General features: G+C 44.6%; 1 protein-coding gene across 13 annotated transcripts in view; it reads left to right on the top strand.

Moving 5' to 3' along the window:
* Msi2 (musashi RNA binding protein 2) overlaps positions 1 to 27,132 on the top strand; it is a 369,528-nt gene that overhangs the window by 114,367 nt on the left and 228,029 nt on the right. For 12 of the 13 annotated variants that reach the window (XM_048365273.1, XM_048365277.1, XM_048365278.1 and 9 more), the window contains one exon: positions 21,635 to 21,727. In XM_048365273.1, the coding sequence (XP_048221230.1) occupies positions 21,635 to 21,727 (93 nt within the window). Of the gene's footprint in view, positions 1 to 16,562; positions 16,568 to 21,634; positions 21,728 to 27,132 lie in introns of those variants that run through there. The other variant, XM_048365286.1, reaches the window with a different exon arrangement.

Raw genomic sequence — 27,132 nt, 5'->3', positions numbered from 1 at the left:
AACTGGAGATGATAAAGCTATGCTTTCTGTCCCCCTTGTCTTCGTTTCACGTGTGGTCCTGTACCTCAAGGATACCTGTTCCCACAACAGAGACCCATAAGCCCTTTTTGTCCATTCCTGTTCTGGCTGCTCAGGAGCAGCTGGCTGAGTCAGTGTCACACGCACACACACCCCACCCCCGCCTTTGTGTTCACCTGCTTACATTAATTAGATGATATGTGGGCTTTCTTATTTTGCCCAAAGACCGATTTCTTTCTTTAGGTGATTGGCTATTGAGCCAGTGTGGGATTAGAATTGCTTCTTCTCCATTTCTCCCTTGGGCCTTTTTGAGAATCTGAGATAGAGAAATCACAGGTCTGGAGAGGGGTGGGTAAGACACTTGGTGAGTTCATGAGAGTGATTACTTCCAGCATCTTTGCAGTTTACAAAGCACATTTCCATGTAATCTCATTTGATCCTCAGTGAAACTAAGCTCACTCCAGATATGCCCATTTCATAGATGAGGACTCCAGAATCATGAAGTGTCTTGCTGAAGACCTAACAGCCAGTACCAAGTGGCAAAAGCTGGGGGCCCAATCCAGAAATGGATCCAGTTTGTTGCTCTCTGCCCAAAGTCTAGCTAGTGTCTACTTAGACTTGATTTTCAGTACAGATTTATTGATTCAGTTGAACTAAACAAATGTGTCCTAAAAATCAGTACAGATTTATTATTGATTCAGTTGAACTAAACAAATGTGTCCTAAAATTGGTTGAGCTTCTTACACCATACCACACACAACTGCTACCTGCTAGCACTCAGATCCCTTTGGTTCTCCTCAGGGAATCTCTGAATGTCGTAGTCATGTGGGTCAAGGATCAGTATGTGAGATGTTGACCTCTCGTTACCCTATGTTCTGGAATTGGAGAAGCTTCTATGATTTTAGGTTGTGCTAAAAGTTTTATTTTGAGGTGTATTACCATTTTCCTAACTTTCTGGATGAGCTCTCTGTGCCCAAGCTAAACGTGAACATTTTGGAAACAAGTGTTTTTTGAAAACAGGGAATCTCAACTTTTTTCCATACTCAAGAATGTCTGCTTTCAGCCTTGGGACAGGGTGGTTGGTAAGACCTGCAGGCAAACGAGATCCCACTCCTCTCCTAGCTCTTCCCATACTGAACCCAGGGGAGGGAGGGAAGACATATAGTTATTCTGGTTGCCATTTTGACACACAGATGCCTTATTTTTTTGGTACCAGTCCTGGAACTTGACCTCTCAGAGCATGGATGCTATTCTTGAGCTTTTCTCCTAAGGCTATGCACTCTACTACACTTCTGAGTTTTTGGTGTTTAAATGGAGATAAAGAGTACCACAGATTTTCCTGCCTGGCTACAAACTGCCATTCTCAGATCTCAGCCTTCTCAGTAGCTAGGATCACAGGCATGAGCCACAGAAGCATTTTTTTTTAAAGGTCTTTGGAAAGGAGTCAGAAAAGGAAGAGGTGAGCCAAGACTAACCTCAGATATTAGTATGATAATCCTTAACTTTCACTTGAATCAGGGAATCCAGTTCTCCATGGCATTTCCTTGGAAATGCTCTGCCTTGTTACATCACTCATTTGCATTGTGTCACTGTGACTGGCTACTCAGAATTCCATGTCTCAGAGAAAGAATAGAGGATCTGGGGCCCCAGGCCAGGTGAATGAGCTCCAGTATGGTAGTATCTAATACTCGTGGAGAGCCTATGCTTCTCTAAACTGTATGCTTGTTTACCTTGGCAGTAACCTTCCCTAGAAGGGAAGCACTTCAAATACATTTGTCCATAAATGTATTTCCCTGGATTCTGCAAGTGGCATGGTGTGGTAAGAAATATATCCATTTCTTTCCCTCTCTTCATTAGTTAAAAAAAAGTTAAAATTTTTGTTGTTTTTTGATTGAGTTGGGATGGAAGAATATAGATCCACAAGACTTTTATCTTGTTTCTGTTTCATTCTGTCTTAGAGGTGGGGCATTGTGAGAATTTTGTAATTTGTTTCTTAGTTTATCAAGTTTAGGGATGTTGGCAGGTCAGATTTTTGGAGTAGGCCACTAGGATAGAAGATTGCAGAGTTCTTCCCATACCTGTGTGGGTTTAGAATATTCCTTCTAGTAAGTAGCTAGGCATATTTTAGGTCCCTGGCGTTCCCATGATGAGCAGTTGGTCCACTCCCTTGCTCTGACATCTGACGGGTCAGCCATAGTTACTCTTCTTGGTTTTGCACATTCACATGGCGCTCCAGATAGCATGAGAAATAGTTGTTTCTCTCATGATTTCCTTAGGAAAGCATGACCGCAGATCTTTCAGAAGCCAGGTTGTCACCCCTTCTCTTGTGTAGTTCTGTTCATCCCACTCTTTCTGGTTGCTTAAAAGATGAGTTTTAAGAGTCGGGGGGGGGGGGAGGGGAGAAGCCCTGTCTGTTTCTATTGAATTGGCCTTCCCCCAAACCTTCCCTGAGTGCCTCAGAGTTCAGTTTTTCTTTTCCCATGTGCCCTGTGCTGGGGGAGATGTGGTCTCCCCTGAAGCTTCATGAAAGCATGTCTTTATTCAATTTGACTGTTGCTATTATGTGGTGAAACATTCAATAAAAGTCGTGATTTATGAGATGTGTGGCTGTGGTTGGCTTTGGGGGGGGGTTGTTCCCCCCAACTTTTTTTCCTTTTCTTCCTTTTTTGCTTCATCATCTATCAGAGAGAAAAACCAGGCTTGATAATTTCTTGGCATATCCTGTGTTCAGTTAAGAATGTCAGCTGTCAACCTGTCAGGAAGTTATTTTTTGGATTAGCCTCTCTCTCTCTTTACCTCTTACCACAGTCCTCTATATACAGGCAAGAGGCCCCAGTTGGGCCTGCAGGCCAGTGATAAGGGATTGTGGAACTCTGTGGGGAAAGGCATGTGGCCCCTCACCCTCTGACTCCCCTTTAGTGCCCACTGGGCACCTGCAGGTTAGCTTGGGATTGTTGATTAGGAAAAGATGGGCAGGGACCTTTCAAGGTTTCCAAAGTAGTCTTTGTTATTGAACAGAGCACCTCCTCAATTCTCTCTCTCTCTCTCTCTCTCTCTCTCTCTCTCTCTCTCTTAGCATGACACCTTTAGAAACCCTTTCTTTGCTTTCTTTCTCTTTTTCTTTTCTGGAAGTATGTGCCTGTTGGATAAAAGGCTCTCAAGTAAGCAGGCCCAGAATACTGTGTATTGGCTGCTGAAAATAGGCTAATTGGCATGAAGGCAGGTTATCACAAAGATGCCCATGTAGGGGGTTGGGAGAAGGATGATCCCCAGTAAATGCCAGGTTGACTCTTTCCACTTTTCTCCTCCTTCTGCTCTTATTAGCTGTTTGCTGAGATGCATCTGAGGGTTTGTAGAGCCACCCACAATAGCATTTAACCAAGTATGCCTTGCATCTTAAGTGCTTGGTTAAGCCCTTGTGCATCAGCATTTGAAACTGGTCCGCCCCTGAGCCCCTCTGAGTGAGCATAAAGACTTTTTTAACCTGTTCACTCTTCTCAGTCCACACTTGGATTTTGCTGGGTGAGTTCTTGACAGCAGGGTGGAACCATGGAAAAACCTTGTCTTTCTGATCTTAGAACAGAGAGAGCAAAGTAGTGGAGGATTGTGGAACCTAGGAACATCTACAGGGCTAACTGGCAAGGGTATGTTTTTCAGACTTTGATGGGTGAACTGTATAGGTAAGCCTGAGTGTCTCATCCAACACCAAGCCAAAATGGTGGGTGTTTTGCCTTCTAGTTACTTACATGTAACAGGGCAGGGGATTCTGTGTTTGGGAGCACCCTGGGTCCTTTGAACTTGCGTGTCAGCCCATGATAAGACATTGCCAAGTTTTGTCCCTGCTATGTGTGTCTGTCCTCTACTTCTGTTTCTGCTTGTTTTTGCTATCCAGCAGGACCTGTCATACAGTGGTTGAGGAACCTTTCTGTACCCTCTGCAGACTTACCTGTATGTTGTTTCCAATTTTCCTGGAGTCTAGAAAAGTCTGTTGCCTGGGATTCTGTCCTCACTGAGTCTCTCTGTATGTAGGTCTTAATTTTCCTCTGGCCTCCTCTCTCTTTCCTTCCTCTCTTCTCCATATGCTAATACTGGGGCTTGAACTGAGGGCATGGGCACTGTCCCTGATATTTTTTTTCTCCCTGAAGGCTAGCGCTTTACCATTTAAAGCCACAGACCTACTTCCAGCTGTTTTGGTGGTTAATTGAAGATAAAATCTCAAGGATTTACCTGCTTAGGCTGGTTTTAAATCCCAGTGCTCAGATCTCAGCCTCCTGAGTAGCTAGAATTACAGGTGTGAGCCATTGGCACCCAGCTTTCTTTTTCAGAATAGGTCTTGCTTTATAGTCTAGGATGGCCTTGAACTTGAGATCTCCTGCCTCTGCCCCCCAGGTGCTGGAATTACAGGTGTACATCATCACATCCAGCGCTTGTTACTCATTTTTAAAAGGTCATCTTCTTTGAGGTGTCTCCTGCATTCTTCCTCTATGTAGCTCACTCTTCTTAGCCCCCATAGCTGGCTCTTTCAGGACTGAGTAACACATCTTTTCTCCTAGTCTTTCATGTTCCTGTCCTGTGTGTTCTACTAGTGAGCTACATGTTGAGGACAAGGACTCGCCATATGACTTGTCCCATGGAACTTTTTGCAGCAAGGAAATTCTCATTCTAATGCTCCTAGCCATTGGAGCATTTGAAATGTGGCTATTGCAGCTGAGGAATGGAATATTTAATGGTGCCTAATTCTGATTAATTTAAATTTTAGTCACATGTGCTAATATCTTGGTCATTGCAGATCTGCAGATTGGTGTTTTTTTTGTACTGTCAGAGGCCCTGGGCATGTGACTGTGGCTCTGTTTACAAGAAAAGCCTGATAAATAAATACATTGTTCTGCTGAATGAAACAGAAATCACTTAGGTATAGAGTTATAAAGATGTTAGCTTGTGTATTCCTTGCCTATTTTCCATGCAAGTTGATTTTTAAGTTAATAGATTATATACTTGAGCACCACTGATGCTTTGGGGATACAGAGATGAATAAGACATGCTTTCTGCCTTCAAGCAACTTAAACCTAATGGGTAAATACCTAGTGATAATAGGAAGTGGAATGAAATACAGCATCATGGTTCAGGAATAGTTTACATCCTGGGTGGGCAGAGAAAAAAGAGTCGTTGATTATGGCTGAGAGGAAGGGGAATGTTTTAGGATACTCACTCATCGATTCATTCAGCAAATACTGCCTTATAGCCTAGGTACTAGGCATTTATTTGAGAACAGAGCAAAGTCTTTGGTCTCACCAATCATAAGTTTTGGTGGGAGGAAGATGGATGATAAGTAAAATCAGGGATGCATTGGGAGATGAGAGCTAGAGGAAGGTGTTGGGAGTTTTAGGGTGGAAGGTAGAGCTGAAGTTTTAAATAGGTGGCCAGTTTCAAGGTAGAGGTGGCATTGAGTGAAGATGTTTGGACTGAGAGCTTGGAAAATATAGGTGGCCAGGTTCAAGGTAGAGGTGGCATTGAGCGAAGATGTTTGGACTGAGAGCTTGGAGAGATGTGACAGGAGGCAGCTGGGCTATTGCTGGGGACACAAACAGCTTGAGAGGAGGCCTGGGGAGTGGACATGTGCTTAGTGGGCCGAGTCATGTGGCTGGAGCACGGCAAGAGCTGGAGAGAATAGTGGGTGGATGAAGCTGCAAAGGGGGTTGGGTGAGAGGCCTTGTGTTGTAGGTGTGTCTGCAGATATCCTGCCACCCTGATTAAGACATTAATTAGCTCCTCAAGGACATGCTCTCAGTTGCTGCTCCCTCATTGCTAGTTAAGGGGCAGTTGCAACTAAGCCACATCTTGTGGGATGAGGTTTTAGAAAAGAAGTTTGGTCAGATCAAGTCTCTTCTGGATTCACTGTACCATTGACTCTTAATTTCTTGTCCAATGCTCTGCTGGTGCACACAGTCCTCTGCCAGATCCCTACCCACCCCCCCCATCACCGCCCCCCCTGCCCAGTTCCTGTCTATTATAGCACATTCCTTTGACCTGGGTCCATATTGGACAGAGAAAGTCGGAAGGTGCCAGGGGCTGTGGACAACAAGCCAGGAACAAGGGGAAGACCAATGGGGCATGTAGACAGACAGGATTTGTGGTCAGGGATAGGATTGCCTCACTCCCCAGCAAGTGTGGCTGGAGAGGAAATGAGTTGTCCTGAGCTGCAGATGCCACTTAGAGAACAGCTGCGCATGATGATTTTAGTTTTAGATATAGCCTGAGTTTTAAGAATATATATTTTGCCTAGGAAGAGAAGGAAGGCCTTTGTCAAGGGTTAGAAAGGGCTCAGAAAATAGGTTGTATATCAGCCTGGGTGAAGGCAGCTGCTGGGACTTGTCTACAAGATGCAGTGTAATGTCCTTGGTTATGGTCTGCAAGACTTCTTGTGTTTATCTCCCCCCTACCCAATCCCCCAGTCGCTCCATCCTGATCTCCTAGTAGACTCTCTTTCCTACCTGATTCCTAGCATTGCCAGATTTTTGGTGACTGAAACAAGCTATGATATAATATGCTGATATGACACTGTTGGCCTTTGTCCCTGGAAAACTCCTGCCTGTTCTTCAGAATCTTAGCTGTCTCCTCTTTGAAGCCTTTCCCAACTCACATCACCTGACTGGGTATATCATCATACTTCCCTTTTCTTGCAAATTCATGCCATGTGCGCATTCCTTAGACCCTTGAAAACCTTCCTAGGATAGAGGACCAGACCTTTTAATTTGGGATCTCAGAGCCTAGTTGCGGACTTAATGGTTGGTGTTGAGTGGAGTTAATCAGGGGCAGGTGACACAATGGGAATTGTTACTAAACATGAAAGTATCAGCTATTTCAGGCTCCTCCACTGTTTTAACTGATTTCTTGCAAAAGTCCCCAGTTTTCTTTTTACATATAAAGATGCTGGTCAGGGGCTGGGAATATGGCCTAGTGGCAACAGTGCTTGCCTCGTATACATGAAGCCCTGGGTTCGATTCCCCAGCACCACATATATAGAAAACGGCCAGAAGTGGCACTGTGGCTCAAGTGGCAGAGTGCTAGCCTTGATCGGGAAGAAGCCAGGGACAGTGCTCAGGCCCTGAGTCCAAGCCCAGGACTGGCCAAAAAAAAAAGATGCTGGTCAGATTACCAGCTATGTGTGTTTGAGTAGAAGGGAAATGAAAAAAGGGAAGGGTTTCTCTGACCAAGTGTATTTGTGTCCTGTCACAGTACTTTCTGCTCATGTTCCTGGTGGCCAATGCACAGAACCCTGGCCAGCTGTTTTCCTTAGGAGCATCTTTATTTCCTGAGAGCTCATGCTCTGCTCTACACTAGGCAAGAGGAAAGTGAGGAGACAAGTAGAATAAGGTGCCCAGGGACTTGGAGTCATTCACAAAGTAATTTCATTTACTGGAAACACTCTCATTTTACTCAACGTGCATTGATACAGTGCCTACTGTGTATCAGGCATTAGGTGCTATAAGTATAGGAGTGAACAAAAAAGTTTCTGATTCCATGCTGGGGTGAACAGACTAAGCCCTTATCCCAGCACTAGTCTAAAGCAGGCACTAAGCCAGTATATGTGGAGAGGATGAATCAGTGTTGTTGGACAAATGAGGTTTAATTGGGCAGATTTTTTCTTCAATGAGGGAAGGGGATGCAGTTTTACGAAAACACTTGTCAGGTGCAGGGCAATTTCCCCTGGTTGTCCAGGCAAAAGCGTCCCTTCGAGAGAGCTGGGCTGTGTGCTAGGCTGTTTGGCTGTGTTGACAGCCCTCCAGAGCAAACTGCAAAATGAGCCCTTCGCGCTTTGTCCGACAGCTATGGCTCCCCCATGGCCTCTTTGCCTCAATAAACAGCCACACCAGTGAGCTGGGTTGGATTTTGCTGGAGCACATTTCTTTCCTTTTCTCCTCCTTGTTGTCTGCAAAGGTTTTCAATAGAACAGACGTCATGGCGTAGCCATAAAACATCTATAACGGTGCACATTTAGTAAGGTTCCGGGCAGACGCAACTCTGGTTGATTGGTGATATTTTTGTTGTGACGGTTGTTTCCTTTCCTCCTCCCCACTGTTTATCCCACTGGAAAACAAAGTTTTCTTTTATGGGAGGATTTATAGAAATATGTTTTTGGCCCAAGCAGAGCACTGAAGTATTAGGATATTGGTGTAGTGGAGAATTATTACCTCCAAGGCATGGACAGCTTTATCTCCCATACAGAATGACCTTCCTAATAGGGAGCAATCTGTCTGTCTCCAAAGGGTCAGGAGCTGCCTAGGTGAAGGCAGAGGAAGATAATGCTTCACATGACCAGGAGAGATTATTTATTTTGCTGGAGGCTTGAACTCAGAGGAGTATTGTCCTTTAAAAGCTTTTTTTGCTCAAGGCTGGTGTTCTACCACTTGAACCACAGCTCTACCACCACTACCACCACCACCTCCTCCTCCTCCTCCTCCTCCTCCTCCATTGGCACCTAGCCAGAGTTTCCTGTCTGCTGCTGCATATGCACCCCTTAGAATACCCCATTTGCCAGGCAGCACTGTTGGAGGTGGGCTTTTCACAATGTCCAAGAAAGCCAAGGGAAATAGAATTGCTAGTTATCAGTCATTACATCTATGAAGTGTGCTTCAAAGCTTTTTCTTCTGTTGTTTAGCCCAAGAGGCAGGCAGGGAAGGTTTGACTTCCTATTCACAGGTGAACAAGCAAAGGTGTGGTTCTAGGTGGGGAAGGAAAGTGTGGGAAAAAGAAGAGAAATTGATGTAGCTGTCATTCTAGTTCCTTAGTATGTTTGACGAGCTAGCTTCTTTAGTGCCACCTCTCCCCATTCATTTTTGAGACAGCATCTCACTGTGCAGCCCAGACTGGCCTTGAACTCACATTCTTTCTGTCTCTGCCTCCTTGAAGCTAGGATAGCTGGCACATACCACCATACCCAGCTAACAATCCCATTTTGTACAGGAAGACACACTCATTTGGCTGTGATCATCTAGCAGCTTCAAGACCAAAGAGGATTTCCCTAGTTGTTGTTCTTTCTACTCTTACCATTCAGCCTTCTCAGGATGCCGAGAATGGTACATGGACATTATTTTGATCTCCAAATCTGGTGTTATTACAACTTCTATGGTCTTGTTGGGCTTAGAAAAATCACCTTCTATCTTTTGAGGGGAAAATCATTCAATTAAAGGTGGAAAGACTTGCTTGTGACCACCTAGGCTTCTTTCTCTTCCTTGCTACAAACAGTTCTTTGGGTTCCTGGTGCCCCTCCTACTTGTGAAAGTAGAGAGAACCACATCAGTACATCCTGGGGAGGGGGGGGGAGACAAAGGGCTGATCTCCACCCCTCCCCCCTTGTCAGGTGAAATTTATGACTTAACAGATGGCTAAGTGCTCCAAAGACCAGTGAGCCCAGAGTGCAGTGTGCTTATCTCTGTTTATGCCTCCTCTGCTGTCACCTTCCTTCCCACCTCAGGTGGTTTCTGTAACAGCAGGATGGCAGAACAGGCAGGGGCCTGCAGATGGGGAAGCCGACCCTAGTCTGCATACTAGTTATTAACTAATGGCCTTTTCTGTCACCCAGACTTTCTTGTCCATATCCAAACCTTAAGATGATGTTATTTTCTTCCTTAACAGCTAGACTGCTAGAAGCTGACCCCATTCTGCATACTGTTCACTAACTAGTGGCCTTGTCTGTCACTCAGGCTTTCTTGTCCACATCCAAGCTTTAAAAATGATGTTATTTTCTTTCTTAACAGTTAGACTGTTAGACGTTTTGCCTCTCTGGCATGACCTGCAGAGCCTTCTTTGTGCAGTCACTTCTCCTGGCATTCCACAGTACCACTCACCATTAGCCACCCTCCCACCAAACACTTGAAGATGCTCAACTTCTGTCCAGTAGGCTCTTCTCTTTTGCCTCTCCTGGGTAGCCACCACCCTCAACCCTGGGCCCCGAGCCCAGTTTTTTTTACATGACTGAGCAGAGACAAGGTCTCATCTGTTGAGCTTAGAACAGTGCTTAGTATATACTAGGTTCCCAAACACATGACGAGGGAATGAGTGAACCAGTGTTGGCTTGTTAACCCAGCCTCTTCTACTATTCATCTTCTCTTACTTTCCTGGTCTATATTTCCCTCTCCTGGGGTTTGGCGCTCATTGATGGAGCTCTTGCTAGGGCCAGGTGCTTTCATAGACTGCTGTTCGGTGCTGACAGCAGCTCCCAGCATAGACTCCCCCCCCCCCCCCCAGCATAGACTCTTATTCCTATCCTATTCACAACAAACTGTACCTCTAAGGGAGTCACCAAGCTGGGACTCTGGTCCATACTTCCCCGGTTTACACCCCCAACTTAAACATGGCTTTTCTCCCTTCGTGCTTAGCAAGGGTAATGGTAGAAAGGAACTATTGCCATCTTTTCATCCCTAGGATTGCAGAAACAGCTTCTGGTAGATCCCTAACTGCATAGTTTCCCATGAAACATTTCAAAAAATACCTGTGGGTCCATGAAGTCAGAATTTCTGAGGGCAGGCCACAGGCCTTGGTCTGTGGATTTTGAGGATTTTCAGGTGAAGCTAATGTGCAGGTGGGCTGAACCCAACCCTACCCATGCTACTGGAGCACCAGTGCACGGCCGCCTGCTCAGCACTGAGGATTAGGTAGAGCTTGCTCATCAGGAACTGATTGCCATGTACATCTAAAATATGGTAATGATGGTAATCAAGGCTAAGGGTTAAGGCTCCCATTTGTTCTTTTCACAAAATCAACTGGATGGGCTGGGGGATGGGATGCACTGGCTTTAGAACCTGCCTACCAGCAACATTTTTATTCCCCTGCTCTGAAGAGGAACAAGTCAGATAGTTGGTAACAATGGGTCTTGTTCTTACAGGTGGTCCACAGATGATTATAGGAATGGTTCTAAAAGTCCTCTCTTGGGCATTTGTCTCCAGAGTCTGTGGCATCCTCAGAAGTGTATTTTTCTGTAATCTGACATATCTCCAAGGGTGGACAGTTCTGACCACATGACTTGAGAAATCTTGACATACTTCCTCTCTGTGTGGCTCCTCAGCCTGTCTGTCCTTTTTGTTTCCTAGATTCTTAGATATCCTGGTGAAACACACTCCCACATCCCACCCTACTTTTCTCCCAATCTAAGATAGCTTTTTTCTTTTTTGTGCCAGTTCTGGGGCTTGAACTCAGGGCCTGGGCACTAACCCTGAGCTGCTGTTGCTCAAGGCTAGCCCCTACCACTTGAGCCATAGCTCAACTTTTGGCTTTTTTTTTTTTTTTTTTTTTACAGAAGTTTTTTTTTTTTTTTTTTTTGCCAGTTCTGGGCCTTGGACTCAGGGCCTGAGCGCTGTCCCTGGCTTCTTTTTGCTCAAGGCTAGCACTCTGCCACTTGAGCCACAGCACCACTTCTGGCCATTTTCTATATATGTGGTGCTGGGGAATCGAACCCAGGGCTTCATGTATATACAGCAGGCGCTCTAGCCACTAGGCCATATTCCCAGCCCCTGGCTTTTTTTTCTGTTTATGTGTTACTGAGGAATTGAACCCGGGGATTCATACATGCAAGGCAAGCCCTATACAGCTAAGGTACATTCCTAGCCCTCCAAGCTAGCCTTTCTCTACTGGTGGTTCAAGAAAGTTTGTAACTTATGACTTCTGTGTGGGAACCAACTCACTGGTAGTGGCCATTCAGCTAGCCTGCAGTACCTTGGGAGATGTGAATGGATACTCTGAGCTCATCACTATGGCTGTGTATTCATATATCCTTCCGCCTATATGTGGCCTGACTTGGCGCAGCCTGGAAATAGGCACATAGGTGTGAGAGGCTCAGTGGGAGGGACTGGGGAAAGGAGGGAGAAGCTCCAAGGAAGGCTTGTGTTTTCTTTAGTGCTTTTGTTGGAGGATATAATTCAGTTTGATTTCACATTGGGTACCTAAATGTGTGTTATTTAGGCCAGTATCTTAAGGCTCTTTATGGAATGGGAAAGTGAGGCTCAGAGCAATTAGGAAATTTGACCCAACTTGTGTGACAACCCAGGATTAGTTGTGTTTAAAAAAACAGAGATGTGCCTGAAAATACATACATGGATAGACTAATAGAAGATAATTTAAGTCCTTTCATGTTATTGGTGTTTTTTTTTTGTTTTGTTTTTTTTTTTTTGGCCAGTCCTGGGCCTTGGACTCAGGGCCTGAGCACTGTCCCTGGCTTCTTTTTGCTCAAGGCTAGCACTCTGCCACCTGAGCCACAGCGCCACTTCTGGCCATTTTCTGTATATGTGGTGCTGGGGAATTGAACCCAGGGCCTCATGTATAGGAGGCAAGCACTCTTGCCACTAGGCCATATCCCCAGCCCTAAAAAAACAGAGATGTGCCTGAAAATACATACATGGATAGACTAATAGAAGATAATTTAAGTCCTTTCATGTTATTGGTGTTTTGTTAGGATCATTTCTGAAGGCCTGTACTTTAGCCATGGGGCCTTGAGACCATTTATGTTATGATTTCTGGGGCCTTCTCTCCCCACGAGTCATCCTCTGTAGCTTCAAAATTCTGTTGTGGGTAGGTGCCTTTGGATCCTACTGCTAGAGTGACTAGAAGTCTGAAGACACAGTTCTTGCCAGCCTCAACATCCTGTCTAGCCCTCTCCCACTGCATTCTGAGCTTTGGCAGCCTCTCCCTTGGTGGGGAGAAGTGAGGCTTTGAAGGGACCTCTTTTGTATGCAGACATGCACTGTTCCCAGGGTCAGCAACAGTAAAGGTCCTTATTTACTTTTGCTTATTACCTAAGCCATGATGGGACTTAATTGTATTATGGATTGGTAATCATTGGAACCCTGAGGAAAGTCTTTGGTGATTTCTCCATTGTGAGTTTAGCTCACTGAGCGGCCCAGAGGATAGAGTGATGGGGAAACTGCTTGTGTGTGCCCATCCATGGTGGGGATAACAGCCAGCCTACTGCCTCACTCAGTATCAGTTGATGCATAGCCCAGGTTCCTTAATTTCCTGTGCTTTTCCAAAGCAACACTCATCTCTGTGCCTTTATTGTCCCCTCCCCCAATCCCCAATATGATTCTGTGCTACTGTCAAGGATATTACTGTCTGATACGATCTGTGGATCTGTGATCAGGTCACCCCTGCGCCTGCAGCTTTCCCTCAAGGGTAAGAGGAAGTAGTATTTTTTAGATGATTTTGGGAGGGAGCCAAGCCTTGGGCTCTGGGATGAAGTGGGCAGCATGAGCCACCCTGCTACAGGATTCTGATCGGTTCATTATGAGAGCATGTCCTCCTGTCAATGACTTACTGTTGTTTTAATCAGGAGTAATGCTGTAACCTGACTAGGTTGTATAATTGTGTGTAAATTATATTCTAGCCCATATAGATGAAGGCTATTTTTTTCCCTTCCAATTTAAAACTATTTAGAAGGAATGCCAAATTGTAGCTTGAACCCTTGTGCTCTGTGGCTAATAGCTATAGACAGGGAGAGAGAACTCAGGGAAACATTTGGGGTTATATTTGTAATTAGTTTCCTTTGAAGTTAAATTAATTTCTATAGTTGATAACATAAAGTATTGTTAATTACACTTCTTCCCAGTGGTCAGCTGTGGGTGAATTGAGGCATACAGGGATTAGAGGGAGAAGCAGAGAGGAACAACAGACCTGCTCATACTTTTGGGGCAATTGGATTTATTTCAAGCCCTTGCCTTGGGACATTGAGTTTTCTGTTGTGTTTAAGAAAGCTTTATTGAGATAGACTTCAAATATTGTGCAACTATACATTAAACTGTACATTTAACGGTTCTTAGATTAGTCAGAAATATTTATGCCCATTCTTAGTCATTTTTTGGGGGGGGAATTCCTGTACCTATTGTGTTACCCCCTCCCTCAGTCCTTTCTCTTAGCCCCATTAATCAATGTTCTCTGTCTACATAGAAATGTTCAGATTTCCCTCTTGTGAAGGGAGGGAGTCCCATGTGTGGTCCTCGGTGACTGGCCTCTCTTATTCAATGGAAGAGTCTCAAGGCTGAATACTCTTCTATCATGAATGCACCACATTTTGTTTATCCATTGGTGGACCTGTGGGTTGGTCTGCTCTTGATTCACTCTGAGATTTTTGTGTAATTTTTTTTTTTGGTTTGAAGCATGTTTTAATTTCCCTCGAGTAGGTACTGAGGGTGGAATCATTTGGTCGTAAGATAACTCTGTGCCCAATCATCTGAGACGTATCCAGACTTTTCCAAAGCCACTTAGCTACTTTTTATGTTTCTACCAATGACATCTGGCCTGTCTTCTTTTTTTTTTTTTTTTTTCCTGGGGACTGAACTCCGGGCCTGAGCACTGTCCCTGGCTTCTTTTTACTCAGGGTTAGCACTCTTAACACTTGAGCTACAGCACCACTTCTGGCTTTTTTCATATATGTGGTGTTGAGGAATCAAACCCAGGGCTTCCTCTATATGAGACAAGCACTCTACCACTAGGTCATATTCCCAGCCCCCTGTCATTTTTACATCTTCACTTGAACATTTAAAAGAGCAAAGATAGATTTGCTTCTCATAGTGCCCTTAGTCGTCCCCTTTCCTCATCTGTGTCTTCCTGCTGGGAAGAAAGAAGTCAACACCATCAGTAATGGAAGTGCCAGAGCCTTCCATGAATAGAGAAGGTGGGGCTTTTATTATCCATGGTGAGATCCCCTTGAGCTGTAGCTGTTCTCTTTGGGTGCTTTCCATTGTTGAGCTTTACCTTCTTTCTCCAGAGGACAGGCTAGAACCTGTTGCTGAATTCCATGAGGTAACTTGTGGGAATAGCAGAGCTCAGGCCTGGCCCACTGAGGGTCTGCAGTGAGGGAAGAGAACTCCAGGTATGGAAGAAACACCAGGCAGAAGCACTTTTCCATAGGGAAGATGACCTTTTCCATCTGCTCTATCTATGAGGCAGTAATCTGTTCACATATAAACCCCGGTCCTTTTGTCATGTGGTTATAAGGAATTGACATCCTCTTCAGTGTTTGGTTGTCTCTCCTTAAATTTCTCTACTCTCATATTTTAAGGCAAAGATGTACAAGCATTGGGTGAGAACTGCCTTCCTTGATGAGGTAGACTCTTCACATTGTCACAGTGTGGGAGTAACATTCTCCTCCCCCATCAAAGGAGAGCTTCTCAGTGGAATCTGGCTCCAGTGGCACTAAAAAAAGGTGACACAATGGTGTCCTGGGATTTCTCTTGATTAGATTCCTGGGACTCTGGGATAGATCACCACACATATACATAGGGTGGATTAGGCAAATGAGAACTCCAGAATCTGATGGCAGCAGACTGCTGTGCAGGATCTGAGGAGAATCTGTTCTGTACCTCTGCAGGTGTCTATTAGTTGATGGTGATGGTCTTGGACACATCACTTGTAGACAATCATTCTTGTCTTTCCATCACCACATGACTACTTTTTCCCTGTGTATCCTCTCCTCCTCTTACAAGGACATGAGTCACTGGATTTATGACCCACCTAATATCCAAAGTGATATCACCACAAAATGGCTTAGTATATCCAAAAACAATAGTAACATGAATTTTGGGGGCGCCCTGTCCAATTCATCAATCTTTTTTTCCCCTGTGTGATCATAGAAACACTTGGAGATTACCAGCACATGATCTGTGTCTTAGTGTGACATGCTAGGTGAGTGTGGCACTTGATTCAGATGGTTGGTGGCAGTGCATGGATGGGGCATTGAAAGTGATTATTAATATTTCTGGACTAGTACTGCTGGCGCTAAGTTCTTCTTCTTCTTTTTTTTTTTGCGAGCTCTGGACTTAGGGACTGAGCACTGTCCCTGGCTTCTTTTTGTTCAAGGCTAGCTCTCTACCACTTGAGCCATAGCGCCACTTCTGGCCGTTTTCTGTATATGTGGTGCTGGGGAATTGAACCCAGGGCTTCATGTACACGAGGCATTCTTGCCACTAGGCCATATTCTCAACCCCGGCACTAAGTTCTTAAGAATAGCTTTTCTAACCTTCTACCATCCCAATCTGCTTTTCTCTCTTATCTTCCCCTCCCTTTCTCTCTCTCCTACTTGTTTTATCCTTAAATTTTTTTTTGTGTGTGTGTGTGAATACAGGCAGTGATCTTACTCTGAGTGGTCCATCTTTCAGATGGAAGCACATCTTTAACAAGAATTTCTAAGAATTGGGGGGAAAAAGGCAGGAAGGCACAGTGTCTTTGCAGCTGTCCTGAGCAGTTGACTCCAGCCAGTGTGTCAGTTAAACAACATTTTTCTGAAGTGGCATGGGTGGAGGGCCTTACTTTGAAGAGCAGTAGTGTTTATGTAAATTAAGAATCTAGAGGCACAGCTTTGTGGCAAGGGTTTGTGAGAGTGTGACTGCTTGTCCACACACATACACAACACAACATACACAACCACCCTACTTCTCTGAGTGAGATCTATACCAATAACCGAGGGGCTTCTTGGGGTGCCAGACTTGGGTAGGAACCTAGTATTGCTAGTTGTGAAAAGCACGTAGGAAGCTTTCCTGCATCCCCTTCACCACAACCTAAGGTAGGGATGTTTGAGATCAGTTTACTTGTAACTAGATTTTGGACTGATTACTCTCAAAACATGTGGCTGGCACCTTCCCTCTGAACATTTTGGTGTGCAGCAGCCAGTACCCCTATACTGGTTAAGTACCACAGAGATATCAGGCCTAGTACAGGAAGGAAACATAGGTGACTTCATTGGGTGGAAAGGACTTTTGTGTGTGCTAGTCCTGGGGCTTGAACTTAGGGCCTGGGCACTGACTGCCCCTTTGCCTTTTTTTTTTCCCCCTCCTCTTCTTGGTTCAGAGCTGATACTCTACCACTTGAGACACAGCTCTAATTCTTGTGTTTAATTGGAGATAAGTGTCTCATGGGCTTTCCTGCCCAAGCTGGCTTTAAACCATGATCCTCGGATCTCAGCCTCCTGAGTAGCTAGGGTTACAAGAGTGAACTGTCAGTGCCTGGCACAAAAGGTTTTTCTTATATTACAAAGAAGCATAGAGCCTGGGCACTAGCAAGTACCTTCTCCTTGTCCTGTTCATTTTTTCCAAGGTCAGAAGAAGGTTAAGCTTGTATCTGGGGAGGGATACTGGATAGTTTCAGACTTGAGAATGAGCACTTCTCCAAATGGCCACAGACATTTCACTGTATATACATATGCACTTTCATGCATACTCACACATGCACAAAGCTTGTGTGGCATCAGTTTACTTCCACTGAGTGGACATCCCAGCACCACCCTCACCCTGTCCTTCTCAGTAGCCATAGAGATGGAAGGGAAACAGAGAGAAGAATGTGATTGTAGGGTCCTGTGCTTCCTCCTCTGTGTCTCACCCAAATGCAAATCACCAAGCAGTCCACACTCCATTTGGCAATGATGGCATTAGGCTTTACGAACTTGATCATCTGTGCTTCCCCTTTTCCCCCGTGGCCCTGGCAGGAGAGGTCACCACGCACAGCACCCTCACTCCCCCAGCTGTGCTCCCCTCTCCCGAAGCCACAACATCAGTGAACAGCTAACCAAGTGCCACACATCTTCCCTCTGGCCTTTCCACGTCTGGGACGTTTTGATTAAGCCAGTTTCTCTTTAGTGTGTGCTGAGGAGTGGGATCGGTCACTGCCTCTGAGCTGGTTCCTGGAGAGAGGATGTTTTTAGAAACGCAGACTCTTTGATGCACACTGTCTGGGACCTGGAATTTCTCATCCCTCCAAAAAGAATGTTTTAAAGGCTTTTTGTGAGAGAACTGAAGATTTACAGCTGGGTGTCTGCCTCTGTGTTTAGGGCTCTGTCATGGCATGTTTATGGCTGGTTGAAAGGTGACTGTGGAGGATGTACAGAGAGATTCTTTCATTTAACCATTTTCTGGGGAATGAATGTTCTGTTGCTTTTCTCTGACATGGAGTGAAGGCATGGTGGTCCATGCGAATATTGGGAATACAACAGCACAGCCTTCTCTGTCCCAGCTGCCTCTGAGCGATGTATATAAAGGGGCTATGGGCTTCCTTTCATAGATGGCCTCTCCAGAGTTGCTGTCAGTCCAGGCTCCCATCAGCAAATATGTGTAGATCACGGTAGTATTTCTTTATAGATATTTAATTACTTGTCTAGGAGGGGCAATAAAAAGAAAGAAATGGAAAATCTGAAATTAAACTATTGGGAGTCTCAGCAGCTTTATACTATGTAGAGATGCAAGTGTTTTTGAAATTATAGTGGAAGAGAGTGGAGCAATGGGAGTTGAGTTTTCTAAGCGTTTTGTGTAACTCGTCTTATTGAGTGCAAAGGATGACTCCAGTATCCGACTGTGGATTCCATTACAGTAACCATTTATTTCTCCTCTCCACATGTCCTGCTAGACTCTTTAGGCATATAATATTTAATTTAGCCCTTATGGGAACCTTGTATAGTGGTCTAATTACTGTGTCTTCATTTGATAGTGAGCTGAATTCCACATTCTGTGAGAATGTACATGCCAGCACCTAGCACTTAATTTGTCTTTTGAGTGAATACATTGAGAAAGTTAGGTTAGTAAAATTTGGTGGTTAGTGAGTATAAGGAGAGACTTCAGAATGCAGAAGGGCCTGTGTTCGCTTTTCTTGTAGTCCTAACAGGATATTGATCATAAACAACTTCAAGAAAGAAGGATTCGTTGGGTGCTGGTGGCTCACCCTGTAATACTTAACTACTCAGGAGACTGGGATCCAAGGATTCTGGTTTGAAGCTAACCCAGGCAGAGAAGTCTGAGACTCTTATTAACTAGCAAAAAGCTAGAAGTGGAGATATAGCTCAAGTGTTACAGTGCTTCTGTGAATGAGAAAGTCAAGTGAGAGCATGAGGCCCTGAGTTCAAACTCCAATTACTGGCCACAGATTTAGAGGTTTCAATCTGTCCTGAAAGGAATGGCTTGGAGGAGCAGCAGCTTTACGTCATGGTGGCTTGGAAGGAGACAGCTAAAGGGAGAAAGAGGCTACTTGCCTGTGTTAGCTACCTTTTTCCTATTTCAGCTTTTATTCCATCCAGCTCCCAAGCCTAATGCATGGTACCACCCCACATTCAAGATGGGTCTTTTCCCCCTCAGATACTGCCCCACATACCAATCATCTCCGGAAATGCTGTCACAGAAACACAAATGAGCTTTACTAATCTCTTAGGCATCTGTCAATCTAATCAAATGGACAAGATTAACCATCACAAGGCCTGATGGAATTTCACCATTAAGGTGACCTTGATCTTCCAGGGGGGATTTTATGTATGGATAAAAAAAAACAAGGATGAACAGAAGGAGCAGGAGTAGAAAATGAGAGTCCTGGGAGCTTTGGTGGTGGGGACATTTGCAGGGTGGTTAGAGAATGTCCTCACATCATTTTGACTCATATTCCAAAAGAGATGACAGCCAGGGCTTTAAAAGGCAAGCAATAGTGGTAGAGTGCTTGCCTAGCATGCATAAAGCACCAGGTTCGATTCCTCAGTACCACATACACAGAAGAAGCCAGAAGTGGTGCTGTGGCTCAAGTGGTAGAGGGTTAGCCTTGAGCAAAAAGAAGCTCAGGGACAGTGCCCAGGCCCTGAGTTCAAGCCCTAGGACCACCCCCACCCCCCAAAAAAAGGCAACCAAGGGGTGTAGTTTTCATAGGCAGCAGGAGGAAGGCAATATGGTGGTCACTAGGACACCTTAAAACAGTGTAGAAAGTCTATTACAAAGGTCTTCCAGTTTAGGATCAGCCAGTGGGCTGTAGTGACATATGTGCCTCTAGTGCCCATTATGCGCCTAGAGTATCACTCAGGTGATTTGTTGGAGGTGGGTTGGTCTTTTCAAGCTCTCAGCAAACATGCCAGGCATCCTAGTGAGGTCAGTGAACAAGGCAGCCATAACCCATGTATTGCAGCTTCCGGTATCCTGTCACAATCAATGTAGATAGCCTTTGCTCATATTATAGGTAACCAAACTGTGCCCACTGGATTTTTATACCTTTTAAATTTTGGTTTAATTTTTGTTTTCAATTATTTTTGCTTTTGGAGACACTGAGTGTTGCTCTGTAGTCCAGGTTAATCTGGAGCCTTATAATCCTCTTACCTAAGCCTCTTCAGTGCTAGGATTATAAACATGTACCACCACACCTGGCCACAGTTTTTAATTTTGACGTTAAAATAAACCCACCATAGCAGCCAACTAAACCTTTAGAGTTGAGTTTATTTCCTTAATTTTTGGCTCCTACATGTAAGATGTTCAATCTCTGCTCTAAGCAGTTTATATCATGGGGCTTTCTTTTCCCTTTGCTTTGGAACTCTAAAATTTGTCTGTATTTGCTTATTTTTCCTCCACGACCCACAATGTGGGTAGATTTGACCCTATGCTTAGCATTGCAGAGGATTCTTAGGGAGTCAGGAGTCGTCTAGACCATGTAGAGAAGGAGTTATTTAGCAGGAGGGAGGTGGGTATGGAACAATGGGTGCTGCTGGCAGCTCTGGGTCCAGTGCTTAGGGGATTCAGAGGAGAGCAGAGTAGCTTGTGGGTGGGACAGCAAGTAGATAGTGTTAATTTTGGGGAAGGTTACGGGACCTTGGAGGATGGTTACAACTTGCCATGGGAAGACTTAGGCATGGAGAAACATTCCAAGAAGAAGGTCCTGTGAGAACAGGGGTATGTTGATCCTGGGGATTAGCAGGGCTTGACTAGGGTCCGGGGTGAACCAAGGTGAATTATGAAAAATCTGTAGAGGAAAGAGTAGCTACAGCACTTGCAGGGTGGTCCCCAGGTGTGAGGTCGGCATCTATCTTGTTTATAGACATATACCAACGTTAGAACAGCTGAGCACAGGCAGACCTCACCAAGCTTTGAATTATATGTGCAATTCTTCTTTAAAAAAAAAAAAATGTAGCTGAAGTAAATTTTGAGCTCTTGGCCTTGTGTTTGTGAGGTAGAGGTTCTACCACTTGAGCCACACTCCCAACCCTTTCTATTGCTTTAGTTGTTTTTAAAGTAGAGTCTTGCTTTTTTTTTTTTCCCCCAAGGTTGTCTTGGACTTTGATCTTTCTACTAACTGGTGTCCACTGATGAAGCAGAGATGATAGAAATGTGCCACTATATCTGGCTTGTTGATTGAGATGGGGAGACTTGCTAGTTTTTTCCTCCCAATCTTCACCTTCCCCATAGCTGGTATTACAGGCTTATGTGTACAATTGTTATTGCACACATTTTGAGGGGTACTTTCTCACTAGTAGGTTTTATGCTGTTAGCTGTGTTTTGTCTGCACCTCCTATATTGAAAATAGTTGGATATGGGGTTTTGGGTTTTTTTTGGTCCTATATACTAGTGCATTAGAATGAAGGTAGTACATCTTGGGACCCCCAATGGCCCCAAGTTTACTCTGTCAGTTAGGACCTTCTTCACTCTGGCAGACAGAATGCCTAAGATGTGCACAGTAGCCAACTCCAGCATCCTTAGATATTGAATGGCTTAGTCCATACCTTCAGAGATTTAAAATTGCCTTTCTGCAGGAAGGTTGAGTGAGGCATGTTTTTCAGCATCTTATCAGGCATTGCTTCAGATAACCTGGTTAACCTGTGTCGTCCTCTTGTCATTGCTTGCAGATGGTCACCAGAACAAAGAAAATATTTGTAGGAGGATTATCTGCGAACACCGTAGTGGAAGATGTAAAGCAGTACTTTGAGCAGTTTGGCAAGGTAAGTGCTCTGAGGTGGTTGGGTAGCACAGTCCAAAGGCAGCTAGTTGATTGGTCTTTAGGAGTAGCAGTCATGGCCCTGCGTTTGCCATACCTGTGTCTTTAAGAATCTTGTCCTTGAACTTGACTATCACCATTGAAATGACCTTCTGCAGGAACCATGATGGAAAAGTCTGGCATAGGATCAGCCTGGTGCCCCATTAGCCTGAAGGACCAGGCAGAGTGGCCTTTCAACATGGTTTTGCTGACATTTGATGGCTGCCTGGGGCCTGGGTTAGGGCTCCAGGGCTGTGATGGACTCACGAGACAGAGGTGCCTACAGAAGCTGTTGGAAGCCTGTGAACTGGCGCTAGCCTTCCTTTCTGTATGCTCTTCTGGAAAATGCATTGATAGACGAGGCTCCTTGGGGCTCTTGGCAGCTGAATACTCCTGTCAAGTACAGGAGACTCAGGAAAAATGTTGGCTGTACCCAACATCTGTACCATCTGTACCTGATGTTCTCTGACTTGAGGGCCCTTTTTAAATTTTTAAAAAAAAATTTTATTGTCAAACTGATGTACAGAGAGGTTACAGTTTCATATGCTAGGCATTGGATACATTTCTTGTACTGTTTGTTACCTCCTCCCTCATTCCCCCCCTTGAGGGCCCTTGAGACAGGCACAGAATGATGCCCTGGGCTCTACTGGTAGATTAAGTTGGGTATTGGAGCCTCAAATCAGCCAAGAACTATGACACATGGAGAATCACAGACAGACAGCAGGGGCCTCCATGAGTGATTGTTACTTCTTTCTAGTTGGTGGAGAGAGACAGTATCTTGGTAGTTTTTCCTGAGGGCCTGTGTTCCTTTCCCTATTGCCCCAGGGATATTATCTCTTTTTCCCTTTGTATGGTCTTCCTCCAGTGGCTCCTCCAGTCCCAAGGAAGGTGGTAGGTGACCCACAGACTTGGCCCTTGCTCCTTCTACACAGGTCTGTCTTTCTCACTGAAGTGCTGATTAGCAGAGCACTGTGACATCCTGTTCCACCCTCATCACTCATTTATTTACTCCCACAATAGCTGTCATGCTTACCATGGAGAGGACAAGGGCACCACCTCCCACTGGCAAGCGGAGGGAAGGTTCTGTGCTTTCAGCTTATTTGCCCAGGGCGATGGGCATCTATGACACCATCCCCAGGTTTATCTGTTTATGAGCCACTGTCTGGGATGAGGGCCATGACCTTTATTTAGCTTTGAAATGGAGATTTTTCCCTGTCTCTGGTATTAATCAATTTCTGCACGAATATGAGACCATGCAACAAGGAGAAACCAGCCCTTTCCAGTCCTGCATGCATTTGCAATGGCACTGTCTTGCCCACCTAGGTGTGTTTTGAAAGATGCTTTCCTCACAGCTCTTTCTGGCACTGCCAGTTGGAGGTCTGTTCCTTTGGGCTGGTTCTAAGGAATAGCAAAGCATGCCAAGGACTTCTCTCTCCAAGACTGATTTAAGGTACTGGGGGATTTGTCTGTCACCTGGCCCCACCCTGCTTGAGGGAGAGGGGTTGGAAATAATTAAATGAGACAAGTCTATCTTATATAATGGAAAGCTCTGGAGGGTGATCCGTCTTTCTGCCTTTAAACAAGTCCAAGGGTAGTGTTTGCAAACATGAGGTGGGATTTTTTTTCGAGCCATAACCTGCCTTGGAATCTCCTGGGCCTTTTTGCGGGTGTCAGAGAAGTTGATATTGCCTAGATGAGTTGTTAGAGTATTCCAAACAGGTCTGTGCTTGTCAACAGACAGCATATCTCTGCATGTACCCCAATCTTTGTTTCTTCCTCTCCTTTTCTCTCTCTCTCAAACTTCTGTCTGTCTTTTGGTTGCTTCTCATTAACACTTAAAATTGTGACCCAGAATGTCAGTGGTGCGATGCTCTTCAAGTCTCAGCCATGGCCATGGCTGCTTCCATCACTGCCCTGAGAACACTTGTGCTTTTGTGTGGTTAACAGTCACAAACCATCTCCTCTGGCGTAGCACTTGCCTGGTCCGATGCTGCTCAGTTAATTGCGCAGTAGTGTTTATGCATGCTGGCAGGATGTATAAACTGATCAAGTGTTTCATTAAAGGACTAAGAAGGCTTTTTTTTTCCCCTCAAATTTTTATTATCAAACTGATGTACAGAGAGTTTACAGTTTACAGTTTACAGTTACCTTGTCCCTCATGCCCCCCTCCCTCCCCCCTTTCCCTCCCCCCCCCCCCCGCCAGGTGTTCAGTTCACTTACACCAAACAGTTTTGCAAGTATTGCTTTTGTAGTTGTTTCTCTTTTTTTTACCCTGTGTATCTCAAATTTGGTATTCCCTTTGAATTTCCTACTTCCAATACCAGTAAACACGGTTTCCAATATACTCAGATAAGATTACAGAGATAGTATAGGTACAACCACAGGAAGGTGATACAAGAACATCATCAATAATAGAAACTACACATACACATAGGACGTTGAAAGTAGTTACAACTGTGATATAACAATTGTTTCCATAACATGGAGTTCATTTAACTTAGCATCATCTTATGTGTTCATAAGGGTATAGCTATTGGGCCTTGTGATGCTCTGCTATGGCTTGCCTAAACCTGTACTAGTTATTCCCAATAAGGGAGGCCATAGAGTCCATGTTTCTTTGGGTCTGGCTCACTTCACTTAGTATAACATTTTCCAAGTCCTTCCATTTCCTTACAAATGGAACAATGTCATTCTTTCTGATAGAGGCATAAAATTCCATTGTGTATATGTACCACATTTTCCTGATCCATTCGTCTACTGAGGGGCATCTGGGTTGGTTCCAGATTCTCGCTATGACAAATTGTGCTGCGATGAACATTGTTGTGCTGGTGGCATTACTGTGATTTTGTTTGTGGGCTTTTGGATAGATACCCAAAAGTGGGGCTGCTGGGTCATAGGGGAGTTCTATATTGAGCCTTCTAAGAAGGCTTTTGAGTGTATCAAACCCTATAACGCTCTTTCTGCTCACATGTTAGCAGCTCATCTCAACTATATATATATATGCTCTGTGTATTGTCTGAGTCTGTCTTCAGAAGAGCTTACTTCTCATTCCCTGTAACAAATGTTAGGTCTGTGGCCCCTTGTGCAGGCTTACCTGGTGTAATTCTGGTGTAATTCATTTGACTCCTGAATGATCAAAGTAAGAAGAGACTGCTGCTAGGCCTTGGAGCCATCAGTAAATCCAGCACTGTGAAAGGAGGTAACAGATAAGTTAATAATCTGACTCTACCTTTCAATAGGTTATATTCTGGTTGAAAGAGGTGACTTGTAAGTGTATGTGTGTGTGTGTGTGTGTGCGCGTGCGCGCGTGTGCTTGCTCACTCATGCATGAAAATACTCAAATACATATGCACCCACATGCACACGTTCATATTCCTGATTCTGTGAAATTGTTTTGGGCTATCCTTCATACCAGCTGCAAGTTAGTAAGAAGTAATTTTGTTATTTATAAAAAGAGCTGAGGGCTGGGGATATGGCCTAGTGGCAAGAGTGCCTGCCTCCTATACATGAGGCCCTGGGTTCGATTCCCCAGCACCACATATACAGAAAAGGGCCAGAAGTGGCGCTGTGGCTCAAGTGGCAGAGTGCTAGCCTTGAGCAAAAAGAAGCCAGGGACAGTGCTCAGGCCCAGAGTCCAGTCCCCAGGACTGGCCAAAAAAAGAAAAAAAAAAAAAAGAGCTGAATATTGGACTAGGCTATTGTTTTAACTTTTCTTTGAGAGGCCACTGGTGGGTTATGGGTTGTTAAATGGGCCCTCAGTGTGGTTATCTTGGACTTAAGGTCATAGCTTTCTGAGAGGTAGAACTGGGTACAGTAGTCCCTCTCTCTCTAAAAGAAGCCTATTTATCTGATAACAGACCTGAACATTGCTCTTTTCCAACCTCTAATCAATCCCCAAGATAGATGTAGAATGGGTGGCTACACAGAAGAGGAAGGTATGGTGTTTCTTTGGAAGGCCTAGGGGCAGTGCCTGTCTGTACAGTGGATATTGTCATCTATGTCATTTGGTGAAGGAAAACAGTAAGGGTCAGGGAGGATAAGATTCAGCCAAAGTCAGCTAGCTAAGCAGTGAATGAGCCAGAATTCTTAGGCTGCTTCCATTCTCTCCAAGTGTAGAACTTTGTCATCTCTGCAGCTTCCACACTGGGTGTACCATTCTCTAGGTTTCCCTTCCTGTCACTCTATTGTCGTTTCCATTCCTGTCTGAGGTGTCAGCTGCTCCAAGTGTGTTTCAGGTGCAGGAAAGATGGGTTAGACTGCTATTGAGGGGCCAAGCTAGAGGAGTCTAAATATGTCATTACTGAAAGTGGAGTGGGTTCAGAATGATACACCAAGGGCTTTAAATAACTCAAATTGGAGGCTTATTGTGCTTTCTTCCACCTTCCTCCCAGAAGACTTACCTCCTCAGGTTAGTCACATTTATATTTAACATGAAATTGTGAGGGGAGGCCACTGGTGTAAGGGTGACTTTGATGGCTGCCTTTCCCCTGGGTAGCCTTTCTGATGTCTGTCATAGAGCAAGGTAAGGTTTTTGAGGCCTTCATGTTGGGACTAAGGTGATACCCTAGACAGGTTGTTTCTGTGCTAGCCTTGGTTTCTTTTCTAAGGGAAAGGATTGAAAACTTGTAAAGGGCTAGAGTAGTAAATATTTCTGCCTTGAAAACCATATAGTCTCTATTGCAGCTTTGGGCAAATACTGCGATAGGGTGAAAAAGCCAACATATAAACAGATGAGGGGTCTGGTGATGGGGTTTCAGTAAAACTTTACTCATAAAAAAACAGATGAGGGGCTGGGAATATGGCCTAGTGGTAGAGTGCTTGCCTCGTATGCATGAAGGCCTGGGTTTGATTACTCAGCACCAAATATATAGAAAAAGGTGGACGTGGTGCTGTGGCTCAAGTGATAAAGTGCTAGCCTTGAGCAAAAAGAGGCCAGGGACAGTGCTCAGGCCCTGAGTTTAAGCCCCTGGACTGGCAACAAAAACAAAGAAAAAACAGATGAGCTCTATTTTGGGGGCAGATTTTGCTAACCCCTTATTGAATTAGTCCTGAGCTTGATTTTAAGTTTAAAAAGTCAGTGATGTAGAAATTTTCTAAATATAAATAGATGATAATTCAGGGCATCTATACAATCCAGAACAATGCATTATGAAGAGTGGTGAACATGGTAGTTAATAACCAGAGTCTTAACCATATTAGAGTTTATGTCTGGACTTGACAATGCAGGGAAAAAGGTCACTATTTATAACTGGAATCTTCATCCTATGTTCAAGACCCAGACAAACTGTTGTTCTACTACCTCCCTGTTGCAAGAACTAGATCTAGGGCTGGGGATATGGCCTAGTGGCAAGAGAGCTTGTCTCGTATACA

Source organism: Perognathus longimembris, chromosome 17, assembly GCF_023159225.1.
Source record: "Perognathus longimembris pacificus isolate PPM17 chromosome 17, ASM2315922v1, whole genome shotgun sequence".
Lineage (NCBI taxonomy): Eukaryota > Metazoa > Chordata > Mammalia > Rodentia > Heteromyidae > Perognathus > Perognathus longimembris.
The sequence above is the reverse complement of the archived record's forward strand: the minus strand, read 5'-3'. Positions and strand labels throughout refer to the sequence as shown.